Below are 25,751 nucleotides of genomic sequence, written 5' to 3'. Positions count from 1 at the left end.
GTTTTTTTTAATTTTTTATCGAAAAAAAAAAAAAAAAGTTTGAAAATAAAAATATTTTCTACTTTCGGTTATAAAACATATCCAATAAAGAGATAATACATTTCTTCATACATTTAAGCCAAAATGTATGCCGCTACAGGTCTTTGGTTAAAAAACAAAATCCCAATAGGTGTATATTAAAGCGGTAGTAAACTGCAAGAAAAAAAAAAAAAAAAAGTCCCCTGCAGGGTAGTGTCATAATGTGCAAGTATGCATCACATACTAGCACATTATGTAAAACTTACCTTAAAAAGAAGACCTCCAGCGGCATGCTGTCACCTCTGCAGAGGTTTCCATCCTCACCCGGTATTTCTTCCGGGTTCATGATTTCCAGCTGCCTGACAGTCCGAGCCGTAAGGACGTCACAGGAGTCCCGGGCCACACCACACAGCTATGAAAGAAGGAAAGGTATGGGTAGGCTGTTCCTTCAGAGCACATTTGCCGGCTTTAGGAAAGAGAGAATATCTCCTAAACTGAGCACGTTTAGGAGAGAGATATTAATTTTACCTACAGGTAAGCTTTATTATAAGGTAAGTAAAATTTACAAAAGTTATAGCACCTACAAACTATGGTCTATATATACTGGAATTTACATTAGCTATGACACTATACTGGTAATGGTGGTGGTCACTTATAGTGGGACTGTGACAGGGTGGTGGGTAATCTGGCACTAACAAACCCTTGCTGGGAGGGACATTACATTACTGACACAGACATCATTAGTGACACTAATACAGTGATCAGTGATAATACTGTACACATGACACTGGCTGATAAGGGGTTAACATCAAGGGCAATCAAAGGATTACAGGACAAGTTCACCTTTCAACAAAAAATACTAAATGCACCATTTTCTTTTTTTGCAGGTACAAAAATGTGCATTTATTTTTTTTTGTTTTAGCAGATCGCTGATGCCATGCAGGCCCCCTGCAGACCTGTCTGTGTATCTGCTTGTTCGGGCAAGAAAATATGTACTGACAGGAAGAATCAATGAACTACCACGGCACTCAGAGGGTCGGCGGTAGTTCATTGGCTGTTGGGACTTGTAGATTCTCATTCCAAGAATACCAATAATAATTTCTTAAACATTATCCCCCGCTGTCAAAACGGGGTATCGGGGGCAGTCATTTCATAACATGTTACACCCTGAATATGGTTTCATGTTCTGAAAGGTGAGAAAATCAATAAACAGAAAAAAAAAAAACACAACAGTTTATAAAGAAAAATGAATTTACTTTTTTTTGGCAGCCATAACATAGTTGGATATCTAGGTGATAATTACACATATTTACAAAAGATGTGTTAACAGTTGACCATTTAATGCGACTTTTTCTTCTGCTTGAAAGCCTTTCCTTTTGGCCCGCCCACTTTATGCCTGACATTCGTTTTTGAGTGCTTCCCCATCCTTGGCCCCTTAGATCCAAATGCCGCCTGCTTCTTGAAGGCCTTCTTTTTGCTCTGAGAAGGAGAATGTTTATGTTCTCCTCTCCCCTCCCTAGGTTTGTGAAACTTCTGTCCCTTTTTGCCAGGTCGGGGTGACTGCCCTTTTGGGGATTTCGACTTCTGGTGTATGGGGAATTTGGCCTTGCGAGGTTCAGCCTGGGAAGCAGAATCACGACGGTGTTGGGCAGGTCCTTTAGAACCTTTAAACTTCTTTTTTGGAGGTCCAGACTTCCCACCCATAAAGGGCTTTTTGCGGCGGTGGAGAAACAGGTCTAAAAAGATAGAAAGATAAAGCATACTTCTAAGCCTTACAGCAGTATTATATATCCAGAGACATCAAAACTAGCATTCATTCTTTCTGTAGAATTAGATTTTATTTATTGTTTTTTTAATTCTCAACAAGTAGTCCCTCCAGCAGACAATCTAAAAATGTTTGTCTTCCCCACTGTGAATGCACTGCAGTCTATACTACCGTATGCATTTTTGCTCCTCTGTTCAGAGTTCACATTTTACTGCTAGACCTGAGACTCTGAGCTTAGATGTTATGCTCCTTTCTTGCAAGGCAGACTCTTGTCAGAAGTCTGTTTGTTCAGTGGGGAATCTGTCCGCTGACCCCTGCTAAGCAGGCAGATGGCTGCTCTGTGTCCTTTTCACTTATGTAAAGTGGACACTGTCCACTCTCCTCTATGGGTGGTCAGATTTAAAACAGACCATCTGTCTGTTTACACGCGACTGACATCCGATCCACTAGACTGAAGAACAGATCCCCAATCTGTTTTTAGTGGATCGTATGTAGGCAGGTGTAAACAGACATATGGCCGCTCCATAAAGGAGAATGGAGAGTCCGATTGGGTCCACCAAAAAAATTGACAGATGGACCCGACTGGTCTGCTTGTGTGAAATGGGCCTTAGAATTACAATCGAAAGAATCAGGTTTTTCTTACAACTTAGCAGCTGTATCCTTCTTGCATCAATTAAAGCCATCTTCACCTTGAGGGGGGAAAAAAAAAAAAAGGCCAAAAGCCATCAGCCTTTGTTGCAATACTCACCTTCTCTCAAGCACTGTCCCCTGCAGACACTCTGTTCTGACATCCAGTGGTGGTCTTTTGCCAGCTGAATTTCAGCCAGCATCATTCAACCCACTTGCTGTGAGTCCATGACATTTTAGACACAACCCCCAGTGGTGCATCATCAGGCTAGCTTTATGGCAGAAGTGGCTATCTTTACTGCCATAAAAGATCCTTCCCTGCAGCTCAATAAAGGCATGCTGTAAGTCAATACTTGGACATGCTGGCAAGAGCTTTCTGGGTCAAAAAAAAAAAAAAAAAAAAAAAAAAGGCAGACTTTCACTCACTAGATGTACTAGGCAGTGGCAGGTCAAAGCAGGACAACACTGATAATTGATTAATATGTGAATTGTGCATAACCCCAGTGAAAACTATGACAAGAGACATCCCAGGAATACACAAGGAGAGGGACACAACATAAGCAAGCAAAATTAATTTTGTCTGCAGACTTGACAATTAATGAACTATTGTGGTTTGCATCCTAAGGCCCCTTGCATACGGGTGTCATAATTTACTGATGTTTACTCAGGAACTTGTAACACCCGTTGGCAAAGGGCCAAAAACTGTGTGTAGAGACCGGAGTAATGTTGAGTATAGGCGAGTAAAGGTGTGTAGTGTGTAAGTGTATAGATGAGTACAGACAATTCTTCATTGCCAGTATTGTAGCCCCTTGCACATGGGTGTTACAAGTTGCTCAGTAAACATCAGTAAATGACGCTCGTGTGCAAGGGGCCTAAACAAGTAAAACACGAGTGTAAATTACTGCACTCAAATGAAACCTTTTCTAATTTTGTTTTACTGCTCTGTAAGCAATGCAGCTCATTTCAGTTCTGTAAAAAAAAAACCAAACTCAGCATTTTTTACTCCCTTGTTCGACAGGCCTTAAACTTCTTCAAAAGCAGATTTATATGAAAATATTCAGAGAAATAAAATTAGGAACCAATTTTCCTGATTCGATCATCACTAGCCCAGATCAACAAGATATTAACTACTTACCTTGGTCTGGCTCCTCCCCAACCTCCTGTCTGTAATACTCTGCGTCATCATCTTCTGACAGGTCAGCTGGGTTTTGCTCTCCCGACATTCCAGGATCCTCCACCTCACTGTCCTCATTATCATCTTCACCCTTCTTCCGCTTCATACCGGACAAACTGCGATTCCTGTATTCAGTGGGACAACATAAAGCAGAGGTTACTGTATGATTTGCAAGGAGCCATGTTACAATGAAGCTGTACAGTCACCACCTCTATGTATATACACTACTAGCCTCATTCAATAAAACATTGAACATTCATCACAGATTCCAGTTCACTGTAGGCAGATTGGTTCAGAGCCAGTGGCTGGCTGCGCTCACCACACTTTGCAATTGGTAATGACTTAAGCTGGCCATAGATGGATTCAATTTCTGCAGGTTCCATAGAGACCAGACAAATTTTGATCCATCTATGGCCATTTCCAATGGACTGAAGTTGATCTAACGATGGGCTGCTCTCAAAAGGGCATGGTGGAAAACTTCCATTCAATCAGTCCATGTAGCCAATTGGCTGAAGCGCTGGGCATTAACACAGCAGGAAGGATAGGGGAATCTTTTTGTTTTGATCCATCAATGGCCAGCTTTTGCCTAAATGTAGATAAGACTCATTCCTAAGACTCATACAGATGGGGATCTGTAGCAAAAGGCTACTTCATATGGGCGAAAACAAACATTTTACTGGTTTATTTCCCCACACTGCCAAAGTTTTGCATTGTGTGCCCATATTTCCCTCTATATTAAAAGGGAACAACATGTAAAGTGTGCACCAGGGATTCAGGGACTCCTGAGGATAGGTACACAGTAAATCAAACAGTATGCAAACAATGCTCATAGGTTTCAGCACTCGAAGACAAAATTGTGGCTGCAAAGATGCTTTCTTCTGCAGCTTGGCTGCCCCAAATGTCTGGCTGCTATTTGTGACAAAATTGCAACACATTCTGGTAGCGCTGAACACTGGCCCCCATGCACCTACTGTCCCATCATTATGGTGTCCGGCCTTATTAGCCAACAGGAATATGAAGAGAGTGGGAGAGGATGGGACAAACACTTAACACTATCAGGAAGTATCAACACTTGCCAGTATTCAGGACAGCCAGAACGCAAAAGAATGCATTTAAAAAGGTATGTGGAGGCGCCAGCAGTATAATACAGGGTCCACGCAGTACGGTTTAAGTAATGACAGGTGGGATTTAACCACTTGAGCTCTGGAAGATATTTACCCCATTCATGACCAGGGTATCTTTTGCTATTCAGCACTGAACTACTTTAACTGGCAATTGTGCGGTCATGCAAATCTGTACCCAAATGAAATGTATATAACACCAGGACATTAATACAGGACCTGTTAACACATTTCACACGATCTCGTGCTTAATCATTAAATACACACTATATTCATCTATCCTCCGGTGTGCGGCTGACCCTTCTTCCTATTGCATCGTGTGTGGTGGCGAGCCAGAACCTGCACCTGTTGTGGATTGATCTGGATTGTTTGCCTAAGCGGTACACCTTTGTTATAATTTTTTTCCCACAGAGCTTTCTTTTGGTGGTATTTGATCTAACACTGAGTTTTTGTTTTTTATTGTACATATATTTTCTATTATAAATCAATCATATTAAAAAAAAAAAAAATCAAAAAAAAAAAATCATACATTTAGGCCAAAATGAATATAAATGAAAAAAGACCAATAATTTTGAAAAACACAATACTTTCTATTTTCTGATATAAAACTATATATCTATATCTATCTATATATATATATCATAAATTTAGGCCAAAATGAATTCTGCTACATGTTTTTGGTAAATTAAAATCACAATAAGTGTAGAGGCTCAGTTTGCAAACTTAATTTGTTCTGCGGGATTTTTTGTATAGCGAAAAATTCCAAATTCCGATAAGGCCCCTGCCCGCGGACCCCCACAACCACCGGCAAAGGTTGTGGGGAAGAGGCCCTTGTCCCCATCAACAAGGGGACAAGGTGCTTTCGGGGGAGCCCTCCCTGCCCCAAAGCACCCCCTCATGTTGAGGGCATGTGGTCTGGTATGGTTCGCTTGTCCCCGCCCCTTTCCTGAAATGCCAGGCTGCATGCTTGAATAACGGTCTGGTATGAATTTTGGGGGCGACCCACAAGCCATTTTTTTTCTTTAATTTTGGTGTGGGAGTTCCCCTCAAAATCCATACCAGACCCGAAAGGGCTTGGTATGGATAAGAGGGGGGACCCCACACCATTTTTTTTACAATTTATTATGGTGCCGGTTTTTAAATGTAATGACCGCTTTTTTTTTTCTTCACTATGACTCAGAGAAGCAGCTGTCACTTTCCAATCAACTAAAAGAGAAAGTTTCCTTTTAGTTTATTTCCCGAGTTAAAAGAAACAATGTTTCCTTTTAGTTTCTTAAAAGAAACAAAGCTTCCTTTAACTATGGGAAAGTGACCGCTAATTCTGTGAGCTATAGTAAAAAAAAAAAAAAAAAATCCGGCAATTACATGTAAAAATCGGCACCGACATGCACTCCGTATTCCGAAAAAAAAAAAAAATCGTAAAAAATTCCTAAACCGAGGCATTATTTTCAATGGATTTTCATTCGTAAACCGAAAATTACATTAACCGAGGCGTTTGCAAATTGAGATACACCTGTATATTAATTGGTTTGTGAGAGTTATAGCATCTACAACAGTGGTATATATATACTATAATTTGTATTCATCTATTTTTTTAAACTAATGGCAGTGATCAGCAATTTCCAATTGGACCATGACAGTGCAGTGGGCAAAATAACACTAACTGACTAACTGCCAATGGCATCACCAGTGACGCTAATACAGTGATCAGTGTTAATACTGTACACAATCTCAGTGAACTAATAACACTGGCTAAAAAAGGTTGACATCTAGGGTGATCAAGGGGTTAAATGTGTGCCCGATAATGTGTAAGGTGTGCTGATTTTACAAAAAGATCTTTGTTTCTTATCCCTGCTTTGCAGAGATAAGAAATAGAAATTGTTCTCTCTGTACAGAGCCCTGTGGGCTGTGATTGGACACAGTCGATCAGCAGGTCCAGGCCATGAATTGTTGGCTGGGACATGCTGATCAAGTCCTGCTGTGTTTAATCACAGCAGATCAGATGGGTGGGGGCACACGCGTGCGCCCTCAACCTGTACAAAAAAAAAAAATAAAAAAACAGACACACAGTTACATTACGATGCCTGTACAAGCCCCCCCCAGCACAGTATATGTACTGTGGTGGATCGGCAAGCAGTTAAGGCTTGTGTTTTCCAAGAGATGAATGCACATGCACTGATCTGAAAGCACTAAGAAGGATGATATGCAGCATCTGACAGCAGTGGACTCGTGTACCACAACAAAAGGAGGTGCATAGGGAATGATGACATACTTGTTCTCTTCCTTCTGCTGCTGCTTTTTCTTCACATTCTGCTCCTGTTTCTGCTTCCGCTCATTCTTCAGCTTCAGCTTCTTCTCTTTGCGTGCCAGCATTTCCCGGATCTCCTCCTCTGTTTTCTTAACTAAAATCAGCCAGAAAACATTTGCCATATGTTCACATAGGCAACCCATATTGAAGAACAGCATTTGCAAGAAAAGCCAAAAGGACAATTCTACCATATAGAACTTTCAAATTAGATTTATTTAAGCCCTGTCATGGGATGCTGTTGGGGGTTGCAATGAATTCCTGGGGGCACCACATTATATGAAATCACCATTGGTAGTTACTGGTCAGTATATTCCCATAAACCAGTGATTGGAGACCCTAGAAGTTCAAAGTTGGGAGGGACAAGGCTTTATATGTTGTCTTCAGATAAGAGTTTTGTTTTGATTTTGCTTTGGATGGAGTGAGAAAGTGTTGGAGACTGACATGTTTTTATTGCTTTCTGGATTTCCTTTATAGACAGGAAGTGATGGGAAAACTCTCTAAGAGGGACCCAAAAAAACCAAAACAAAAAACCCCCCCCAAAAAACAAACAAAAAGTGAGGAAGAGTTAGAAGTTCAGACAATGTTTTCAATACTGTCTTTTTGTTTCTGTGATATATGCAACCTTCATTTCTTATGCAGGTTCCAAAGGAAGTGATGGAAACTATAACCATTGGCATTATAGGAAGAGAGAAAACTTTCAGAGAAATGTTAAAGCTGAACTCCAGGCACAAAAAAAAAAAAAAAAAAAAAAAAAAAAAATCTAATTTAATTTAAAAACATATTCATCAGACACAAAATATATAACTCCACTCCGAGTGTTGAGTGCACTGAATGCCTTTGCAACCCCAGATATTAACTTGCAAAAGCTGGAATGACAGCATCACTGGGCTGCACATAAGGCTGCGCAGAGAGCAGAGCTCATGGAGGGGCCCAGCAGCTCCACCCACTGCAGGCTGCCTGCCGAAAACTACAGGAAGGGGTGGACACAAGACCAGTCACTCTGCACAAAGAGAACAGCAGTGACCAGCAGGGGCGGACTGACAACTCATGGGGCCCCCGGGCAATTGGGGATCATGGGGCCCGTGTTCTTGCCCACACTCAAAACACACCCAAAAAAAGCCTATAAATAAGGTACCAGGGGAATTTTATGGGGCCCCCTACTGATCCCAGGCCCTTGGGCAGTGCCCGAGTGCTCGAATGGTCAGTCCGCCCCTGGTGACCAGTCACCCCGCAGAAGAGCAGTGACTGGTCTTAATAAAAGGAAGCTTCTGTACTAAAACATTTTCACATTGGATTCCCACACAAATTTGGAAGAAATGAATAAAAACTAACAAACAAGCTGCTAGGTGAACCAGATGTAGATGTGTGTTTTTTTTTTGAAGACATGTGTTGAGCTTTGTCCCCCCCCCCCCCCCCATTTCTGTTTACATCTGGAGGGGAAGGAAAAAAACAGAAAAGGCAAGGTATTGTCAAGAAAATTTTTGATCCTTGTGGTCTCTGTTTTGTTTGATTACCATTTCTTTTATTCTGTTTATTACGGGATCTGTGTATCCATGTTGTTCTATTTATGTGTAATCCTGCTGTAGCAGTAATGTCATTGTGGATTCTGGAAGTACTGTTCCATTTTCTCTATCATCTCGACAATAACAGTTGTTTGGATTAAATAAAAAAAAAAAACAACCCCAAGCAGCTAGAATTATGCAGTGTTAAATGAACCAGAGTCATTCCTACCAATTCAAGGCCACTTCTTAAAACCAATGTCAGTACTTTAGAGCAAACACCTCTAACTTACTAAAGCTGTGATACAGGACTTTGCCGTCACTCAAGCCTTCTTCGATCTTAACCAGCTGCAATGTCAGCCGGGGTCCAATCTGTGAAAAAGCAAAGTATTATTACATACAAAAGACTTTACTTGAAGGATTCTCCACTAATGAGACAAACTCCTGACCTCAGTCAGACGCACGGCACTCTGCTGGGACTTCATGTTGCCTCTGCCAGCATAGGCCTGGGGCAGCTCTGTGATGTTGTGGTCTCCATCCTGCTCTGCCTCGCTCTCCGAGAGGTTGGCACCTCTGAAACGCAAAAACAACAGCATTTCTACAGCATCTGCCAGCATCAAGTACCTTGCAGCTCTCCATCTAGCACAGTACAAAGATGGACTGTAATAACACTAGCCACCAATCAGAAGTCTAAAACAGGCATGATAATGAAAGCAGGTTCAAACCCAAACCCATGGCTCTTCTCCAGACTTGCTCCTTTCATCTCAGAAAGACAACCTGGGCACCGGCTACCACAGCCTGTCTCCAATATCAGTTAAGAATATAAAAAATCTGCACTCCAAAAAACTTAGCTTTTTATTTCTGTGTTTAATATTTGTTAAAAAAGACTGCAAACAGTGATGTCTCCACCCAAAACAAATGTAAAGAAAGCTAAGTTTTGGATTGTGGCTTACTTTTTTTAATGAAAACATGTTATGGGTAATTGCACCCCATCACTCTTTGCTCTACTTTATTAACTAAGATGGTTCATAGCTCATGCCAATATTTCTTACCTAAGGGGTCTGCTGTTGTCTGACAATGAGATACCCACTCAATTTGGAAATTAAAGTTGTCCTAGAGCAGCAAATAAGTGTGAAATTGTAACGGTCTGCATTCCTTCTAGTTTTAGCAATGCCTGGAATCAATGCTGAAGCGTCACAATGCATGACAAGCCATTTCTCATTCTGTTCTATGCTCACACCTATGCGCTTTCCAACAGTGCGATTCTGGAAGAGCTGCAGGCACTTTTTTTGGTGCAGGAGTGCATGTGTTTATGACACGTTTTGTAGTCTGACAACAATACACCTCCTCTTAGTAACATCTATTCTACAGACTGCACATAGAACTGAGAAGTGAGCAGGTCACAGCATGGTTGACACAGAAGAGCTAACCTAGCTGGCAATTGCAAGATCTTTTGTCTATTATCCATCTGACAACCACAAAGATCGCACCAAGTGTGAAAGGACATGGCAGGACATTGCCCATAAGGTGTATGACGATTGGGACAGATAATTGACCACAAGTTTCTTCTGGACATACCTTTAATGCATATGCCAGGGTTGGACAAATCCCAGGGGCCAGGTTGTCATAGTGACTAGAAATTACTTCCTCCCACTGGCTCCAATGCAAAAAATGCCTCCCACTGGCGTCAATGCCAAAAACACTTCCCACCGATGTCAATGCAAGGCACAGTGTTATATATATATATATATAAAAATAAATAATATATATATAATACACAAAAACACAACACACACATCCACATACTCACTTGACCAGCAGCTCACTGATATCCTCCCAGCGACTCATATTAGGGAACCTCTCCTGCAGTAGCTTCTTTACACCTTTGCTCATTCCTACTGGAACCACCTTTACACTGCTGTAGAAACAGAAGAATTTACAGATCATTGTTAAGAATGCAAACAGCAAAAATAGTCATAGTCTCTTTCCCAATCTACTAAGAATGAAAGCAGGCATTTATTTTGAGTCTACACTCCCATAGGAAAGATTCCCCGCACTTGTGACCACAAAATGTAGGGCGAGTTCTTCCCTATCGCCACAGACAAAGCAGAAGAAAAAAATAATTAACAAGGGGCTCTACCAGGCTGTGTCTGATGCCAATCACAGTACTTTTGCTTGAAATGAAGAAGTCACCTCCATAAAAGCGTTTACGGCAAGCAACTTTCTATAATGCAGAGCAGCAGGACAGAAATTGTATGGGCAGCTGCTGAAAAGTAAGGAAATAAAAATGTTCTTGCCTTACACATGCTTTGAGAGTGCTCTTAGATGGGAGTAAGAGCACTAAGACCGCTGTCTACGGTTGTCTGTAGACCATTTTCATATCTATGACCAGAAGAGGTTACTGCAGCACAATGAGCACATCCACTTATATGAATGTACATCCTTTCGGTTTTCTGTTGTGTGGACCTACCCTCACACGCAATGTGTCCTACAGTAATTTTTGTTAATTCTAGAAATGAATGCAGCTCTGCGGACAGCACTGAATACTACAAAAAAAAACAAAAAACAGTTGTGCGTGAATGTGAAGATCTCAGATCCCCACAGCCATCTAAAGACTGCCATAGGAAACAGATCCAATCCAGGCTTACATAAGTGCACCACCCATAGGTTGACAGTATGTACTGCACCCCACTGAATGCCATCAATAAAATGTTTCAAGCAAACCTGTCCTGATCACTGCACTTATGAGAATTAAAAAAAAAAAAACCCCGCAAGAGTAGCTAAAATAAGGACTACATGTAAAATGGCTACTGCAGAATTGTGACACCAAACATCACAGCATGGCTGCCCAACAATGCACGTGACTGTATTTAACATGTCTTGTGAATTCTGAATTCAGATGAAACCCAATATGATCACAGCTCTGCCCAGACTATTAATCATCTGAACCATGTGGAGCACTTACTAATGTCTGAAGTCCAGAGTCTGGGTGTCGTCCTTATAATTTATAAGGATGCATCTGCGGATTGTATTCAGGTTCACCTGGAGAGGGGAAGGAAAACGTGAGAAAAAAAAACACCAACTAGGAAGTGTTAGGAATAGATGTCTGATGCACACTTTGCCCAGGAAGCAGGACCACCCTTAGCTGTAATAGGTGAACAGTTTGAAAGTATGTAAACCCAACATTTCATGTACTTGAAGGTCTCCTGTTCTCTTTGTATTGCTTCATTTTGTGTTCCTGCCAGTCCCTCTGCATTCCTACCAAAAACTGACTCCACTAGGAATGACAGCACAATGTGGTCAGTTCCCTGGCCGTGCTGGAAACTCAGTCTGCTCTCCTCCAATGATCAGACTTGTCCTGACACACCTAGGAAGTTGTGTCTTCTCCCCCTCCCCTCCATGTAGTTGGAAAATTATGGGACAATTCACAATGCGCATCGCTTTTCACGCATGAGCAGCTGGGTGCCCACACTTAAGATGCCGGTGCCGGGGAGCCCGGCTGGTCTGAACACACCGCTGGATCGTAGGACAGGCGAGTGGCTGTTTTGTTTTTTTTTTTTTTAAAAGTCAGCAGTTACAGTTTTTGTAGCTGCTAACTTATTTTTTTCCAAGTGAGACTAGAGCTCCGCTTTAACTACCCAATGCGGATTTACCTACCAATGAGAGGGAACAATATGGATCTCTCAGAGCTTTTACTAAGCCAAGGATCACGGGAAACCCTCAGAAGACTATACTGTCATCACTGACATCCAGTAAGAACCAGTAATTAGGTGTACCTTTCAAAAATCGCGCTTACTCACTTTTGGTTTAGCATCATAGCCAGGTACATTTCAGATGGTGAGTGATGGTGGCCTCTGGATCTGTCATGGCGGTATTACTTTACAGAGCATGTCTGTGCACCTTACAGAAATGTATTCTGATGTATTTACAAAACATTCTTGATCAAAGAAACGTTCTACCTCATTTGTGTGGATAACAGAATCTTTTTTTTTTTTGTTCAGCCTGCTAGCTAAACGATAAAAAAAAAAAAAAGGCTAGCTATAGCTTACAATCAGATCTCAGATGGTATACTTACCTGCTCTGTGCAATTTCTTTGTAAAATATAAAAGATGCATTGAGTAAAAAGATATCAAACATGTCAAGTTTTAAAACTGTGCACACCCATGGGGGTGGGCGGCACAGCCAGGCTAGGCAACCTACGTATACACCGCGGCCTTTCTTTCTTGTTTCAGGTGGGCATGCACGCAACCCCCCCTGATAACCTGTGCTGTGATTGGCTACAGCACAAAGTTTGTCAGCAGGTTTCAGCCAACGATTTTGGCTCTAACACAGAGTTCTGTGCTTACAAGCATACAGAACTCTGTATACAGGACAGCGATCTAGCTGGTTCTTCTCCCTGAAATCAAATTTGAGTCCAGGGAGAAAAAGCAGCACACATTACACTTGTTAGGCAGTCAGTGTCCCTCCCAGCAAGTGTGTTACCACCAGATTGCCCGCCACAGTAACACACACACTTCAGTGATTCCAGCGCTCAGTCTTTTTGGGTACGAGTCTATCAGCATGGCACATCTTGACTTGGCAATATTTGCCAGTTCTTCCTTGCAAAAACACTCCAAATCTGTCAGATAGCGAGGGCATCTCCTGTGCACAGCCCTCTTCAGATCACCCCACCGATTTTCAATCGGATTCAGGTCTGGGCTCTGTCTGGCCCATTCCAAAACTTTCATCTTCTTCTGGTTAAGCCATTCCCCAGCCAAGGCCCCAGTTCCAGCTGAAGAAAAAGCCCCAAAGCATGATACTGCTACCACCATGCTTCACTATGGGTATGGTGTTCTTTTAGTGATGTTCAGTGTTTTTGCGCCAAACATATCTTTTGGAATTATGGCCAAAAAGTTCAACATTGGTTTCATCAGACCAGAACACATTTTCCCACATGCTTTTGGGAGATTTCAGATGTGTTTTTGCAAAATTTAGCCGGGCTTGGATGTTTTTCTTCGTAGGAAAAGGCTTCCGTCTTGCCACTCTACTCCATAGCCCAGACATGTGAAGAATACGGGAGATTGTTGTCACATGTACCACACAGCTGCCCATATCACTTCAGTGAATGTTAAACCCGTGTCTACCATGCCATGTATAAACACACCTTGGTACACAAGTGGTAATTGTGATTTTTCATTAATGCACCAATTATGTAACTATAACCTGGCATCTGTCTCATGCAATTCTCTATACAGTAACAATTAGACTGGGAGATGAAGGAGCAGCACGGAAACAAATTATATGTACTGTATGCAGATGTGCTGACAAGGAACATGCTAATGGAAGGAGCCAACAGCATGAAAGGAGGAATGACCCATCAGTCTGTTGCTGCTTGTTCACTGTTCAGTCAGCCAGCTGCTGGTGGAAAGCAACTATATCCCTTCTACAGCCTGAATGTAAAAGAGAAAGTGATGTCATCCTCCTAGCTGTGCTGTGTGACAGGTTTTGTAAATCTCAGGACTGGATGGAATCAAATACAAAAGCTTTGGTATATAAAGCAGCTTCCATATGTGATAGACTGGTGTGCAAAAGGTGCTGGTGCAGCTCCAAGCTGCAGCATAAAAACCATCACCTCACTGGCATGAAAGGGGGAGCGGTGTCCTCAAATAGGTCCAGTCTTGAAGCTCCTGCAGAAGTGTGGACATTGCTCCGACCGCTCATGGAAACCTAAAGTAAGATGGCCACACCCTCTGCCGTGTTTTGCCCCACCCACCAGGGCTTGATCAAACCCCGGTGGGCATGGCCGGAGTCACGGCTGAGGCCATCTTACGTTAGGCTTCTACGAGCGGTTGGAGCAGCATCCACACTTATGCTGGAGCTTCCATATATGTATTACATTTGTGTATTTAGTTCACCTACAGTTCAGCTTTAAATCAACGTATAATTATGTTTAACTGCTTAAAAATCATAATTTTCCAGGATTGTTCTTACCTTGTGAACATTGATAGAGGGGAACATGTTCTGGAACATGGTGGCCATCACCTTCACATGCATTCCTTGTGTGCCAAAGTTATTGAGCACCAGCAGAGGCGGGTGAGCGAACTGTTGCTCGTGCATCCGATGTCGCTTTAGAGCGGAGATGACATCCTTCACCAACGAGTACTGCCAAACAGGAAAATGTCTATGTTATGGAGAAATGCAGACACTTGACTTTTTCTATGAAAGGTAAGTTGATTTTCAATTTCTCACAAGTTGTGACGGATGCAAGAACAAAGATATACTAATGATGGACTTGTTGCCAGCATTTACCATTTGTGCTCAGCCATTTACTGCTTCACTGAATAGTAATTACATCTCATTGAGGCGTAATATGTTTTGATCAAAGATCATCTTCAGGAAGCACTTCCTGAAACGCGTCAAGGTTTGATGATGCAACTTCTGCTGATGTCACATCTGGCCTATGGAACGCACGCCGCTCTGAGGAGCGCTTAGTACTGCGGCTTCCATATATCAGGATGGATAAGGCTGAGTACACCAGGTGCTGGGAACAGGCACTTTATTTGGGAATGATATCAGGGGCGGACTGACAACTCATGGGGCCCCCAGGCAATAGGGGATCATGCGGCCCGTGTCCTTGCCCAAACTAAAAAAAAAAACTATCAAAAAAGGTACCAGGGGCATCTCATGGGGCCCCCTACTGACTGCGGGCCCTCGGGCAGTGCCCGAGTTTCCAAATGGACAGTCCGCCTCTGAATGATATTTTTTTTCATTTACCCCCCAATAAAATATCTTATGGTTTTATACTATGCGATAGCCTCTCTCTTTCCTTTTTTTGGTGATATGCCCATTCTAAACTTGGAGATCTGGAGACAACAGTTTCATTGGGGAATGCCCCACAATTGTTATAGACCACTCTAGAATAGATGGTTGTCGGCTAAGGGCGAATTCTAGCCCATGTGGGGCACCTTGTTGAGCACAGTGGAGCACTTTGATTTGACTGAAGAAATGAAGCACTTCAATAAGGCTGGAGCACAAACACGTGCACTTGTTTCACCATTTGGGACACTATTAACGGCAACGTGTGCTGTATGTCATGGCTTGAAATATATGCACATGATTATATGTTTAATACTGATGTGCGGTCTGTTTCCATTTTATTATTAAAGTAGCACAGTGCTGAACAGCAAACAAAATGCCCTGGTCATGAAGGGGGGTACAACCTTCCAGAGCTTAAGTAGTTAACTAGAAAATTATCACAAAAATTGTTGTACAAAACAGGAGGATGCAACAATGACCTGCCCAGGGTGTAAGATATGTCATATTATTCTTATATTTAAAACACTGTGGTACATTAGCATGAGTACAAACTGAAGGTATCATATTTTTTTTTTTTTTTTTTTTAAGAGTGCCACAAAACCTGAAAAATATTTCAAGGGTTCCTCCAGGTAAAAAGGCTGAGAATGGCTGTTCTAAGAGGAAGCTACCATTAATTTGTTTGTTCATATTTTTTTTTTTTTTTTTTTTACTTCTTTACCAGAACCCACAGAAAAGAGCTGAAGATTTCATCTAAAATGTAGTGCACTTTGCCCCTGCAGCGATGCGTCTGAATATCTGCTCCCATGTCAGAGGTTCATAAACTTGTATCTTTTATCAGCCCAAACCCTTCTGATGAGATGACTGCAGGTTACACTGCATTTACTTATGACGTGACATAGCACCAGAATTTCCAAACCCTTTTAGAATCCTTATTCAGAGGTGGAAGGGAGGAAGGAAAGGGCTATGATGCTCACCTGGGTCACTCTGAAATGTAGTGTGGGCCCTCTAGGCAAACGAACAAATTTCTTAAAAAAAAAAAAAAGGCAAGAATAGCATTAATAATAATTGCAATTTACCACAAGCTCTTACAAGCAAACAAATCTAAAGTAATTCACATTTTTTCTAATATTCTGGTATATCCCAGAGGACATTTTAGTTCCTATTAAAGCAAAACCCTGGCAGACAGCTAAATACACACTAAAGACATAAATACAGATGGTCTTATCTGCTTAAAGATTTGTTTGATAGAGAATTATATCATTTTTAGATTTTATGGCGCTAATTATTAGGGAATAATATTTTGATTGAACAATTACCGCCAGGTGGCCTGTGTTCCCACCTTCCTCTAAATACTTATTACTGGTTAGAGAAAAATTGCTCATTTTAAGCCCCAGATATGGATATATTTTTATATAGTAGTTGTGCTTCCCTCCACCTACTCTGAGTGTTCAAGGATTAGAGGTGTACTGTGCTTCTGCCTTTATTATCTCGTTTCACGGTTTCCTTCCACTTTCTGAAGGAACACTTAACCTAAGAAATGTTCTTAATTAACACCTCTCTCAAAAATGCTTTCCTGGCATCCCAAATCATTAAACTGGAAAATGCACCATTAATGTCTTTAAGAAATTTTTTTTATATCAATACTTCACAATCATCCCAAGTCAAAGTGAGCCACAATGGGTTAATCTTCCATAGTGATCGGAGATACCCCTGGGACAATAAGACGACAACTCAACCCGAGGGAGGACAGGAGCCATACCCAGTGCTAAGTCAATATGAGATAAGGACCGATATGTGCTAGAATAGCAAAATCATTGATGTATAGAGACTGAAGCATCCAAATGCATATCAATCAGTCCCAGCTCCCTAGTTGTCTAGCAAATGCCGTATTCCCCTGCGTCCGTTGCTGCAGTATATTTGTCGGGAGCATTTTATTCTTAGATGGAGTAGATAAGTGTTTAACCACCTCCCGCCCGCCATATAGTAATATGACGGATGCAAGGTGGCTCTCGCTCTGGGAGGACGTCATATGACGTCCTCCCATTCTCACTGCGCATGTGCGGCTCAGGGAGCGCACAGCGCAGCAATCGGCAGTGCGCTGTGTCCCTCGGACACAGCAGATCACCGATCACGGAAATAGCCGAAGATGTCGGCTCGGTCATGTGATCAGCTGTGCCCAATCACAGCTGATCACATGTAAACAGGGAATTTCTGGTTATCGGCATTTCTCTCCTCTCGAGCTGTCACACTGACAGCTCGAGAGGAGAGCCGGTAATCAGCTTTCCGCGGAGGGAACATGTCAGTGCCGCCTATCAGTTCCCATCAGTGCCGCCTGTCAATGCCCATCACTGCAGCCTATCAGTGCCCATCACTGCAGCCTCATTAACGCATATCAGTGACAAAGAAAAATCACTTATTTACAAAATTTTATAACAAAAACTAAGAAAAAACTTCTTTTAAAAAATTTTCTGTAGTTTTTGGTTTTAGAAAGTAAAAAATCCGAGGTGATTAAATACCACCAAAATAAAGCTCTGTCACAAAAAAATTATACAAATTTCATATGGGTACAGTGTTGCATGACCACGCAATTGCCAAAGTGTGACAGCGCTGAAAGCTGGAAATTGGCCTGGGCAGGAAGGGGGTATAAGTGCCCTGTAGGCTAGCGGTTAATTTTATTTTTGGAGCCCGTCTTTCATTTGGTGGGTTTTATTAAATTTCCTGTCCCACAGTTACAACAAGAAGGGAGAGGCAATCTACATATAGTGAAGGGAATTTCCCTCTTAGACAGTTGTCACTGGAATCTCCACAATGGAACACTACCCCCCACACACTGATCTGGTGACAACTCTAAAATGTTTAGTTTCCCATCACTTTCTGGCTTGGTGACAAAGTACAAATAGGGTGGGTGAATGTCCCCAGCAGAAACACAAACAGCAATAAAACATGACAGGCTTTCTAACTCTTCTATCTAAAACTGAGTGGTTCTACATGCACTAATGCTTTTTTTTAATGCAAAGCTGGATAAAGAAACAAGCATTCATACTCATACACAAAACACAGGCATCATAAGATCATCACTTACAAAGTTGACATTGGTTTCTGTCTTGGTGAAGATCAGGAAATGGGTCACTCCTAGTGGACCAGCCACAGCAACAAAGTCTTTCAGGCTATTCTTCTTGCGAACCTAGAACATAATTCATTGTTTCATGATTACCATCTTCACAATCATACACTACTTGATATCCGGTAATATTGTGCTATTGATAAAAAATACTAATAATGAGTCACTTTTACTTTAAATGTGCTGCTATCAATAGCATGATGCTACAATAGAGCATGATGCTGACTATATCTCGTTTGTAACATTCTAGATGGAAGAGGTGTCACAGATTTTGGTCTCTCCCCTCCTTTCTTCCTCCCTTATTGTGATCCGCTGTGTGCTCTGACAAAAAGGATAATACTCCAGATAGTGCGATAACGTACAAATGATTTATTAAATGAATAAAAAAACCCACAAACTTCAAAAAGACGAATGAGCATGAAATTCAATCGCTGCTGGTGCCGGCTCCAGACAGGTGTGGGTGACGTCAGCACAATTTCCACCCAGCAAAATCTGTGACACCTCTTTTCCATCTAGGATGTAACAAGCAAGATATGTTCAACATCAGGCTCTGTTAGATCACCTGTAATCTGGGGTCTAACTATTTGGTAAAGCAGCAGTGTGTTTTTTGTGGTGGTGGGCACAAGAATCTCTATTTCATCACACACGTGGAGGATTATTATGGACACAGCTGTTCATCATATTTGGGATTTTGTCATCAAAAGACTTTTACTGTTTGGTTTTTCGTGAATTTTGACTTAACCACATCCTTACCGCGGTATAACCGAATGACGGCTACAGTGCGGTTATCCAGTTTTGTGAGGGCGTCTTATGATGTCCTCCCAGAACTCACCCTCCTGCGTGCCCCCAGTGATCTCCAATCACAGCGGCCTTTTACCACATGATCAGCTGTGTCTAATGACACAGCAGATCACCAAGTAAATACAGTTGCCGGTTACCGGCAGCACTTTCCTCACGCTGTCATAGTCAGCGCCGCCCGCCAGTGCCCATCATTGCAGCATCATGAGTGCCCACCAGTACCACCTCCTCAGTGCAGCCTATTAGTGTTGCCTATCCATACCACATCATCAGTGCCCAGTGCTGCCCATCAGTGCAGCCTCAAAAGCACATCGGTGAAGGAGATTTACCCATTTTCAAAATTTTATAACAGAAACAAAGAAAAAATTTTTTTCAAATTTTTTTGCTCTTGCTCTGTTTAAAGTAAAAAAAAATAAAACACTCAGTGATGAGTAAATACCACCAAAAGAAAGCTCTATTTGTGTGAAAAAAATGATAAAAATTTCATATAGGTATAGTGTTGCATGACTGCGTAATTGTCATTCAAAGTGCGACAGCGTCGAAAGCTGAAATTGACCTGGGCACGAAGGGGGTACAGTAGGCAAGTGGTTAATATTATTGGTAGAAGCACAAAGTATAAGTGACTCACTATTAGTATTATCAATAGCACAACAATAACTGGATATCACTTACTGAGTATTTGTTTTGTTTTTTGAGTACAGCTATTGTTTCACTGTTTGTTTTATGGTTCACAATTTGTTTGGATTTTTTTGGCACTCAGCGCAGTTACAGAATTATCACATAACCATACATTACTGGTCTAACCTTTCTGTACTCATTTCAATGATTTTTAGACGTATCTGTAAAAGACTGGGTAACTAGTGTTATTACTGCATTCTATCCTTTACAAAGTCCTATCCCAATGTGTAATTAATTCGTTATATAAGTACATGTAGGCAGACATATTTGCTCACTTGTATAGTTGTATTTTTCTGACACTTCTCAAAATGTAAGACTTTAAATTAGCAGACTCACTGCAAACAATGCTCTCCCTATGTGGCTGAGATCTTGTCAACAGCTGTAAATAGAATGCACAGGGACTACAGAATAACTGGTTGCTTCTCACTGTAAGGGTGTTTGTGTAATTCCTGGAGCTCGGCTTTAAATGCACATATAATCCTATTGTAATGTTGTTAAAATTAAAGATCAGCAACAGGATCTCTTTAACCACTTAAGGACCAGGCTTTTTCTGCCACTTTTTGTTTACATGTAACAATTTACTAGAAAATTTGTTAAAATCCCCAAACATTATATATTTTTTTTAAAGCAGATGCCTTAGAGAATAAACTGGTGGGTTTTGTAATTTTTTATGTCACACAGTATTTGCGCTGAGGTTTTCGAAACGTATTTTTTGTGTGAAAAAAATAAGCTTTTTGGATTTCAATGCAAATAAATCGTATATAACCAATTTTTAAATATATATATATATAAAAAAAAAAGATGTTACACCAAGTAAATAGATACCAAACATGCAACGCTTTAAAATTGCCATAGGCAACGCTTTAAATGCCTTTACAGGTTATCACTTTGGATTTACAGAGGAGGTCTGGTGCTAGGATTACTGCCCATGATCTGGCATTCGTGGTGATACCTCATGTGTGGAACAATTGCGGTTTTCATGTGTGCGGGACTGACGTGTGCATTCACCTTTACACCAAGCACAAGGGGATGGGGGCACTCTTTTTTTTTTTTTTTTTTTTTTTTACACTAACATAAAAAAAATGTTGTGATCGCTTATTACGGTCACAGAGAATGTAAAACATCCCTTGTGACAGCAATAGGGCTGTGACATGTACTCTTTATGGAGGGTTCTGGGGTCAATAAAACCCCAAATCCCTCCTCTGCCCTTAATAGTGTTCAATCACACCAAGATCAGTGTGATTAAAGACTTTTATTTTTTAAAAATGGTGCTGACTGTTTCTGAGTAAACCAGAAAGGGTTGGCAGGTCATTGCTTCTCGTTTACTGGAGCTTAACAAAGCTGATCCGGTCTTTGTTCTGCACTATGTCTAGCCGGCGTCAGCTGGTCAAATGGCACTCCTGGTGGGACAGTAGATCCTGTTAAATTCACAGGATGCAGCTGGGGGGCCGCTGCTTGTAATAGCAATTGAGCGGCTAGTTAGCCGCTCCAATTCCTACTAGAAGAAAGCCAACCAATGGCTGTAAATAACAGTACCGAGAGGGTGCCTACAGCTACAGGCATATTCCTGGTACAACCACTTGAAGACTGGTGACATACCAGGAATGTGACTGGTAAGCAAGTGGTTAAGGTACTAACCTGTGCTTTCTGCCTCATGGAATAATGTTGCGTATCTCACACACTTGGTAAGTCCTGTTTGCGGTTAAAGCCCCACTAATACAGAAAAGGGCTACACACTGTTCCTAAACTGCCGGTTATCAGAAAGCCCTCTACAGATAGGGCATATCTGGAATGTTAAAATATTCTAACAAAAAAAAATAATGTGTTTTATTTTATTTATTTGTTAAGAAAAAGGTATTACAAGGTGCCTGAAAGCACCCATGTTTTAAGAAGATAATCTTTCCTCACATGTTCACATTAATTATGACATGCCAACAAAACAGCCAACTTGGACACTTCAGTACCCAATCAGCACACGTTTATCTATGTGGCCTGTTACCTTGAGAGAGGAGGCTGTGAATGGCTCCATCGCCTGTCGGACATCCTCTATCAGCTGCTGTAAGCTCTTTCCAACCTGGCCACGATGGAAGACAAAGGAGTGAGGAACGCTGGCATATTCTTCCTCTGCATTGTGAACGGCTGCGACTCGCAGCTTCTTCTGGTTCTTTGTCTGGAGAAAAAAAGGATGGTGCATAGAGCAATGAGACACACAGTACCAGCTGTATCAGTGACCTTAGAGGTGTAGCAGAATGTCATTTCAGTCCAAGTGAAAACTATGAAATATTCCCACTAGATTTGCATCTTTTGTACAGAAGTTTTCTCCATGAGGCTAGGTTCACATCTGTGCGGGTGGCGCCGCTGCGGATCCGCACGAAAATCTGTGCAGCCGCACCACCCGCACAGAGGAATGCGGACCCGCAGGCGGGTGCCATTAGTTCTAATGACACGCGCACTAGAAAACGCAACCGTACTGGAAACCGAGGTTCCCGTGCAGGCTGCGTTTTCGGAAGAAGTGCAGGGGACTTGTTCCCTGCGTGTCACGGGAGTCCATTCAAATGAATGGGCTCTCGTGCCCCGCACAGCCGCATATACGTGAACCGGGTCTAAACATCTCATCAGCTGAAACACTAGAAAAATGGAGCCTGACATCGCAACCGACTGATGCAGGGAAAAGTAATAAAATGCACTTTACACACTAATGTCATCCCCTCCACTACACACAGCAGAGACCCCCCAACTAATGACACCCCCCACTACACACAGAGACCCCCCAACTAATGTCACCCCCTCCACTACAAACAGCAGAGACCCCCCAACTAATGTCACCCCCCACTACACACAAGAGACCCCCCAACTGTCACCCCCTCCGCTACACACAGCAGAGACCCCCCAACTAATGTCACCCCCTCTGCTACACACAGCATAGACCCCCCCAACTGTCACCCCCTCCACTACACACAGGCCCCCCCAACTGTCACCCCCTCCACTACACACAGACCCCCCCCTGTCACCCCCTCCACTACACACAGACCCCCCCCCGTCACCCCCTCCACTACACACAGACCCCCCAACTAATGTCACCCCCTGCACTACACACAGCAGAGACCCCCCAAACTAATGTCACCCCCTCCACTACAGACAACAGAGACCCCCAAACTAACGTCACACCATCAACTGTGCAGAGACCCCCCCAACTGTCACCACCCCCACGGCACATAACGGAAACCCCCCAACAAATTTCACCCCCTCCGCTATACACAGAAGAGACCCACCCAACTAATGACACCCCCACTACACACAGCAGAAACCCCCCCAACTAATGTCACCCCCCCTACGCATAGCAGAGACCCCCCCAACTAATGTCACCCTCCCTACGCATAGCAGAGACCCCCCCAAATAATGTCACTCCCTGTCACCACCCACTACACACAGCAGAGACCCCCCAACTAATGACCCCCACTACAAACAGCAGAGACACCCCCCCAACTGACAACCCCCACTGCACACAGCAAAGACACCCCCCAAATAATGACACCCCCCCACTACACACAGCAGAGACCCCCCAACAGACACCCCCTCCACTACACAAAGCAGAGCCCCCCCCAACAGACATCCCCTCCACACAGCAGAGCCCACCAACTAATGACACCCCCTCCACTACACACAGCAGAGCCCACCAACTAATGACACCCCCTCCACTACACACAGCAGAGACCTTCCCTCTAACCAATGACACCCCCTCCATTACACACAGCAGAGCCCCTCCAACTAATGACACCCCCTCCATTACACACAGCAGATCCCCCCAACTAATGACACCCCCTCCACTACACACAGCAGAGCCCCCCCCAACTGAAACCCCCTCCATTACACACAGCAGAGCCCCCCCCAACTAATGACACCCCCTCCACTACACACAGCGGAGACCTTCCCTCTAACCATTGACACCCCCTCCACTACACACAGCAGAGCCCCCCAACTAATGACACCCCCTCCACTACACACAGCAGAGCCCCCCAACTAATGACACCCCCTCCACTACACACAGCAGAGACTCCCCAACTAATGACACCCCCTCCACTACACACAGCAGAGCCCCCCAACTAATGACACCCCCTCCATTACACACAGCAGAGCCCCCAATGACATACCCCTTCACTACACACAGCAGAGCCCCCCCAACTAATGACACCCCCACTACACACAGCAATGCCTTCATTATACACAGCAGGGACCCCAACTGACGACCCCCTCCTCCACTACACACAGCTTTCCCAACTCTCTGCTCCCTCACCTTCTCCTTCCCCATATCATCCGCTCCAACTTCTACCCACGTGCGACAACACACACTTCCGCTATGGTTGCGCACACGGAAAGCCGTCCGCAGCCCCGGAATCTTCAGTTCCGTCTACATTCAGTTCCGACTTGGTGAAGTGACATAGAGGCGCCACTAGGCTGTGTGACGGGCCACGTGGGCGATACAAATGTTAGGGAGGGCTCAGAGTGTAGTTCTGGCGGAATTATGAAGAGCATACACTAATCAACACATAAAAATAATAATATCATTGGATGAGGAGTGAGGAGGTTCTGATCTTTAGCAGATCTCTAGTTGAATGTTGGCATATTATGAAGCGGTAGTAAAGTCTGGTTTTAAAAAGAAAAAAACTTCCCCCTGCAGATTAACCCTTTGTCTTTCAGAGGATATACCCCCCTTCCTGACCAGGCCATTTTTTGCAATATGTTACTTTAACTGACAATTGCACAGTCATGCAACGCAGTACATAAATTGACATCCTTTTTTCCCCACAAATAGAGCTTTCTTTCAGTGGTACTTTTGTGGTTTTTATTTTTTGCATTATAAAAAAAAAGACCAACAATTTTTAGAAAACAAATTTTTGACTTTTTGCTATTAACCGCTTCCATACCAGGCACTTTTACCCCCTTCCTGCCCAGGCCATTTTTCAGGTTTCAGCGCTCTCACACTTTGAATGACAATTGCGCGGTCATACAACATTGTACCCAAACTAAAATTTTATCATTTTCTTCACACAACTAGAGCTTTCTTTTGGTGGTATTTAATCACCGCTGGGGTTTTTATTTTTTGCTAAATTAACAAAAAAAGACCAAACATTTTGAAAACAAAAAACACGTTTTTCTTCGTTTCTGTTATAAAAGTTTGCAAATAAATAATTGTTCTTCATAAATTTAGGCCGAGATGTATTCTACTACATGTCTTTGGTGACAATAACCCAAATTAGGATGTATTATTTAGTCTGTAGGAAAGTTATAGAGTTCTGAATACTGATCAATCCTGAAGTACTGACAGCCAATATAATTTCTCGAGGTCCAAGAATGTCAGAATAGTACAGATATCCCCCAAATGACCCCTTTTTGCAAAGTAGACAGTCCAACGTATTTTATAAGAGGCATGGCGAGTTTTTTGAAGTTGTAATTTTGTTGTCATAATTTTTCGGAAAATAAAAAATTTAAAAAAATTATTTTCACTATTTTTTTTTACATACTGTCACCAGTGCAGTACAGCGTCATCATATAACTGGCATGGCGGTGATCAGGGACACTGACTTGTGCCAGTACGAAAAAAAGAAAATTTACATTTTTTTAAATTTTTTATTAGTTTTAATTTTTTATTACATTTTGTTCTCTTTTTTAAGATTTGTTTTTCATATTTTACTATGACGAAAGTAGTATAATGTTACCATAGTAGCATTGTACTACTTTGGGGAAGTGATCAGTATTTATTTTTTTTTACACAATTTGCTCATAGCAAAGAATTACTTTGCTATAAGCAAGCATTTACCTGAATGACATCGATTCATTCAGGGTTTA

General features: G+C 42.3%; 1 protein-coding gene across 1 annotated transcript; it reads right to left on the bottom strand.

Annotated features, from left to right (window-relative positions):
• Nucleotides 1-1,251: 1,251 nt before the first annotated feature.
• On the bottom strand, nucleotides 1,252-24,323 carry PPAN (peter pan homolog). The gene is made up of 12 exons (XM_089653983.1): nucleotides 24,199-24,323; nucleotides 21,904-22,074; nucleotides 18,390-18,491; nucleotides 16,282-16,332; nucleotides 14,483-14,653; nucleotides 11,478-11,554; nucleotides 10,323-10,430; nucleotides 8,962-9,085; nucleotides 8,806-8,884; nucleotides 6,978-7,107; nucleotides 3,546-3,709; nucleotides 1,252-1,754 (listed from the first exon to the last, which is right to left on the bottom strand). Exons 1-12 carry the CDS (start codon nucleotides 24,211-24,213, stop codon nucleotides 1,357-1,359), a joined length of 1,590 nt encoding a protein of 529 aa, XP_089510109.1. The 5' UTR covers nucleotides 24,214-24,323; the 3' UTR covers nucleotides 1,252-1,356.
• Between the last annotated feature and the right edge of the window lie 1,428 nt (nucleotides 24,324-25,751).

Source organism: Staurois parvus, unplaced genomic scaffold, assembly GCF_062004578.1.
Source record: "Staurois parvus isolate SC_StPar_1 unplaced genomic scaffold, SC_StPar_1.0 ptg000732l, whole genome shotgun sequence".
In the NCBI taxonomy this organism is placed as follows: Eukaryota; Metazoa; Chordata; class Amphibia; order Anura; family Ranidae; genus Staurois; species Staurois parvus.
This window is presented reverse-complemented; position numbering and strand designations above follow the sequence as displayed.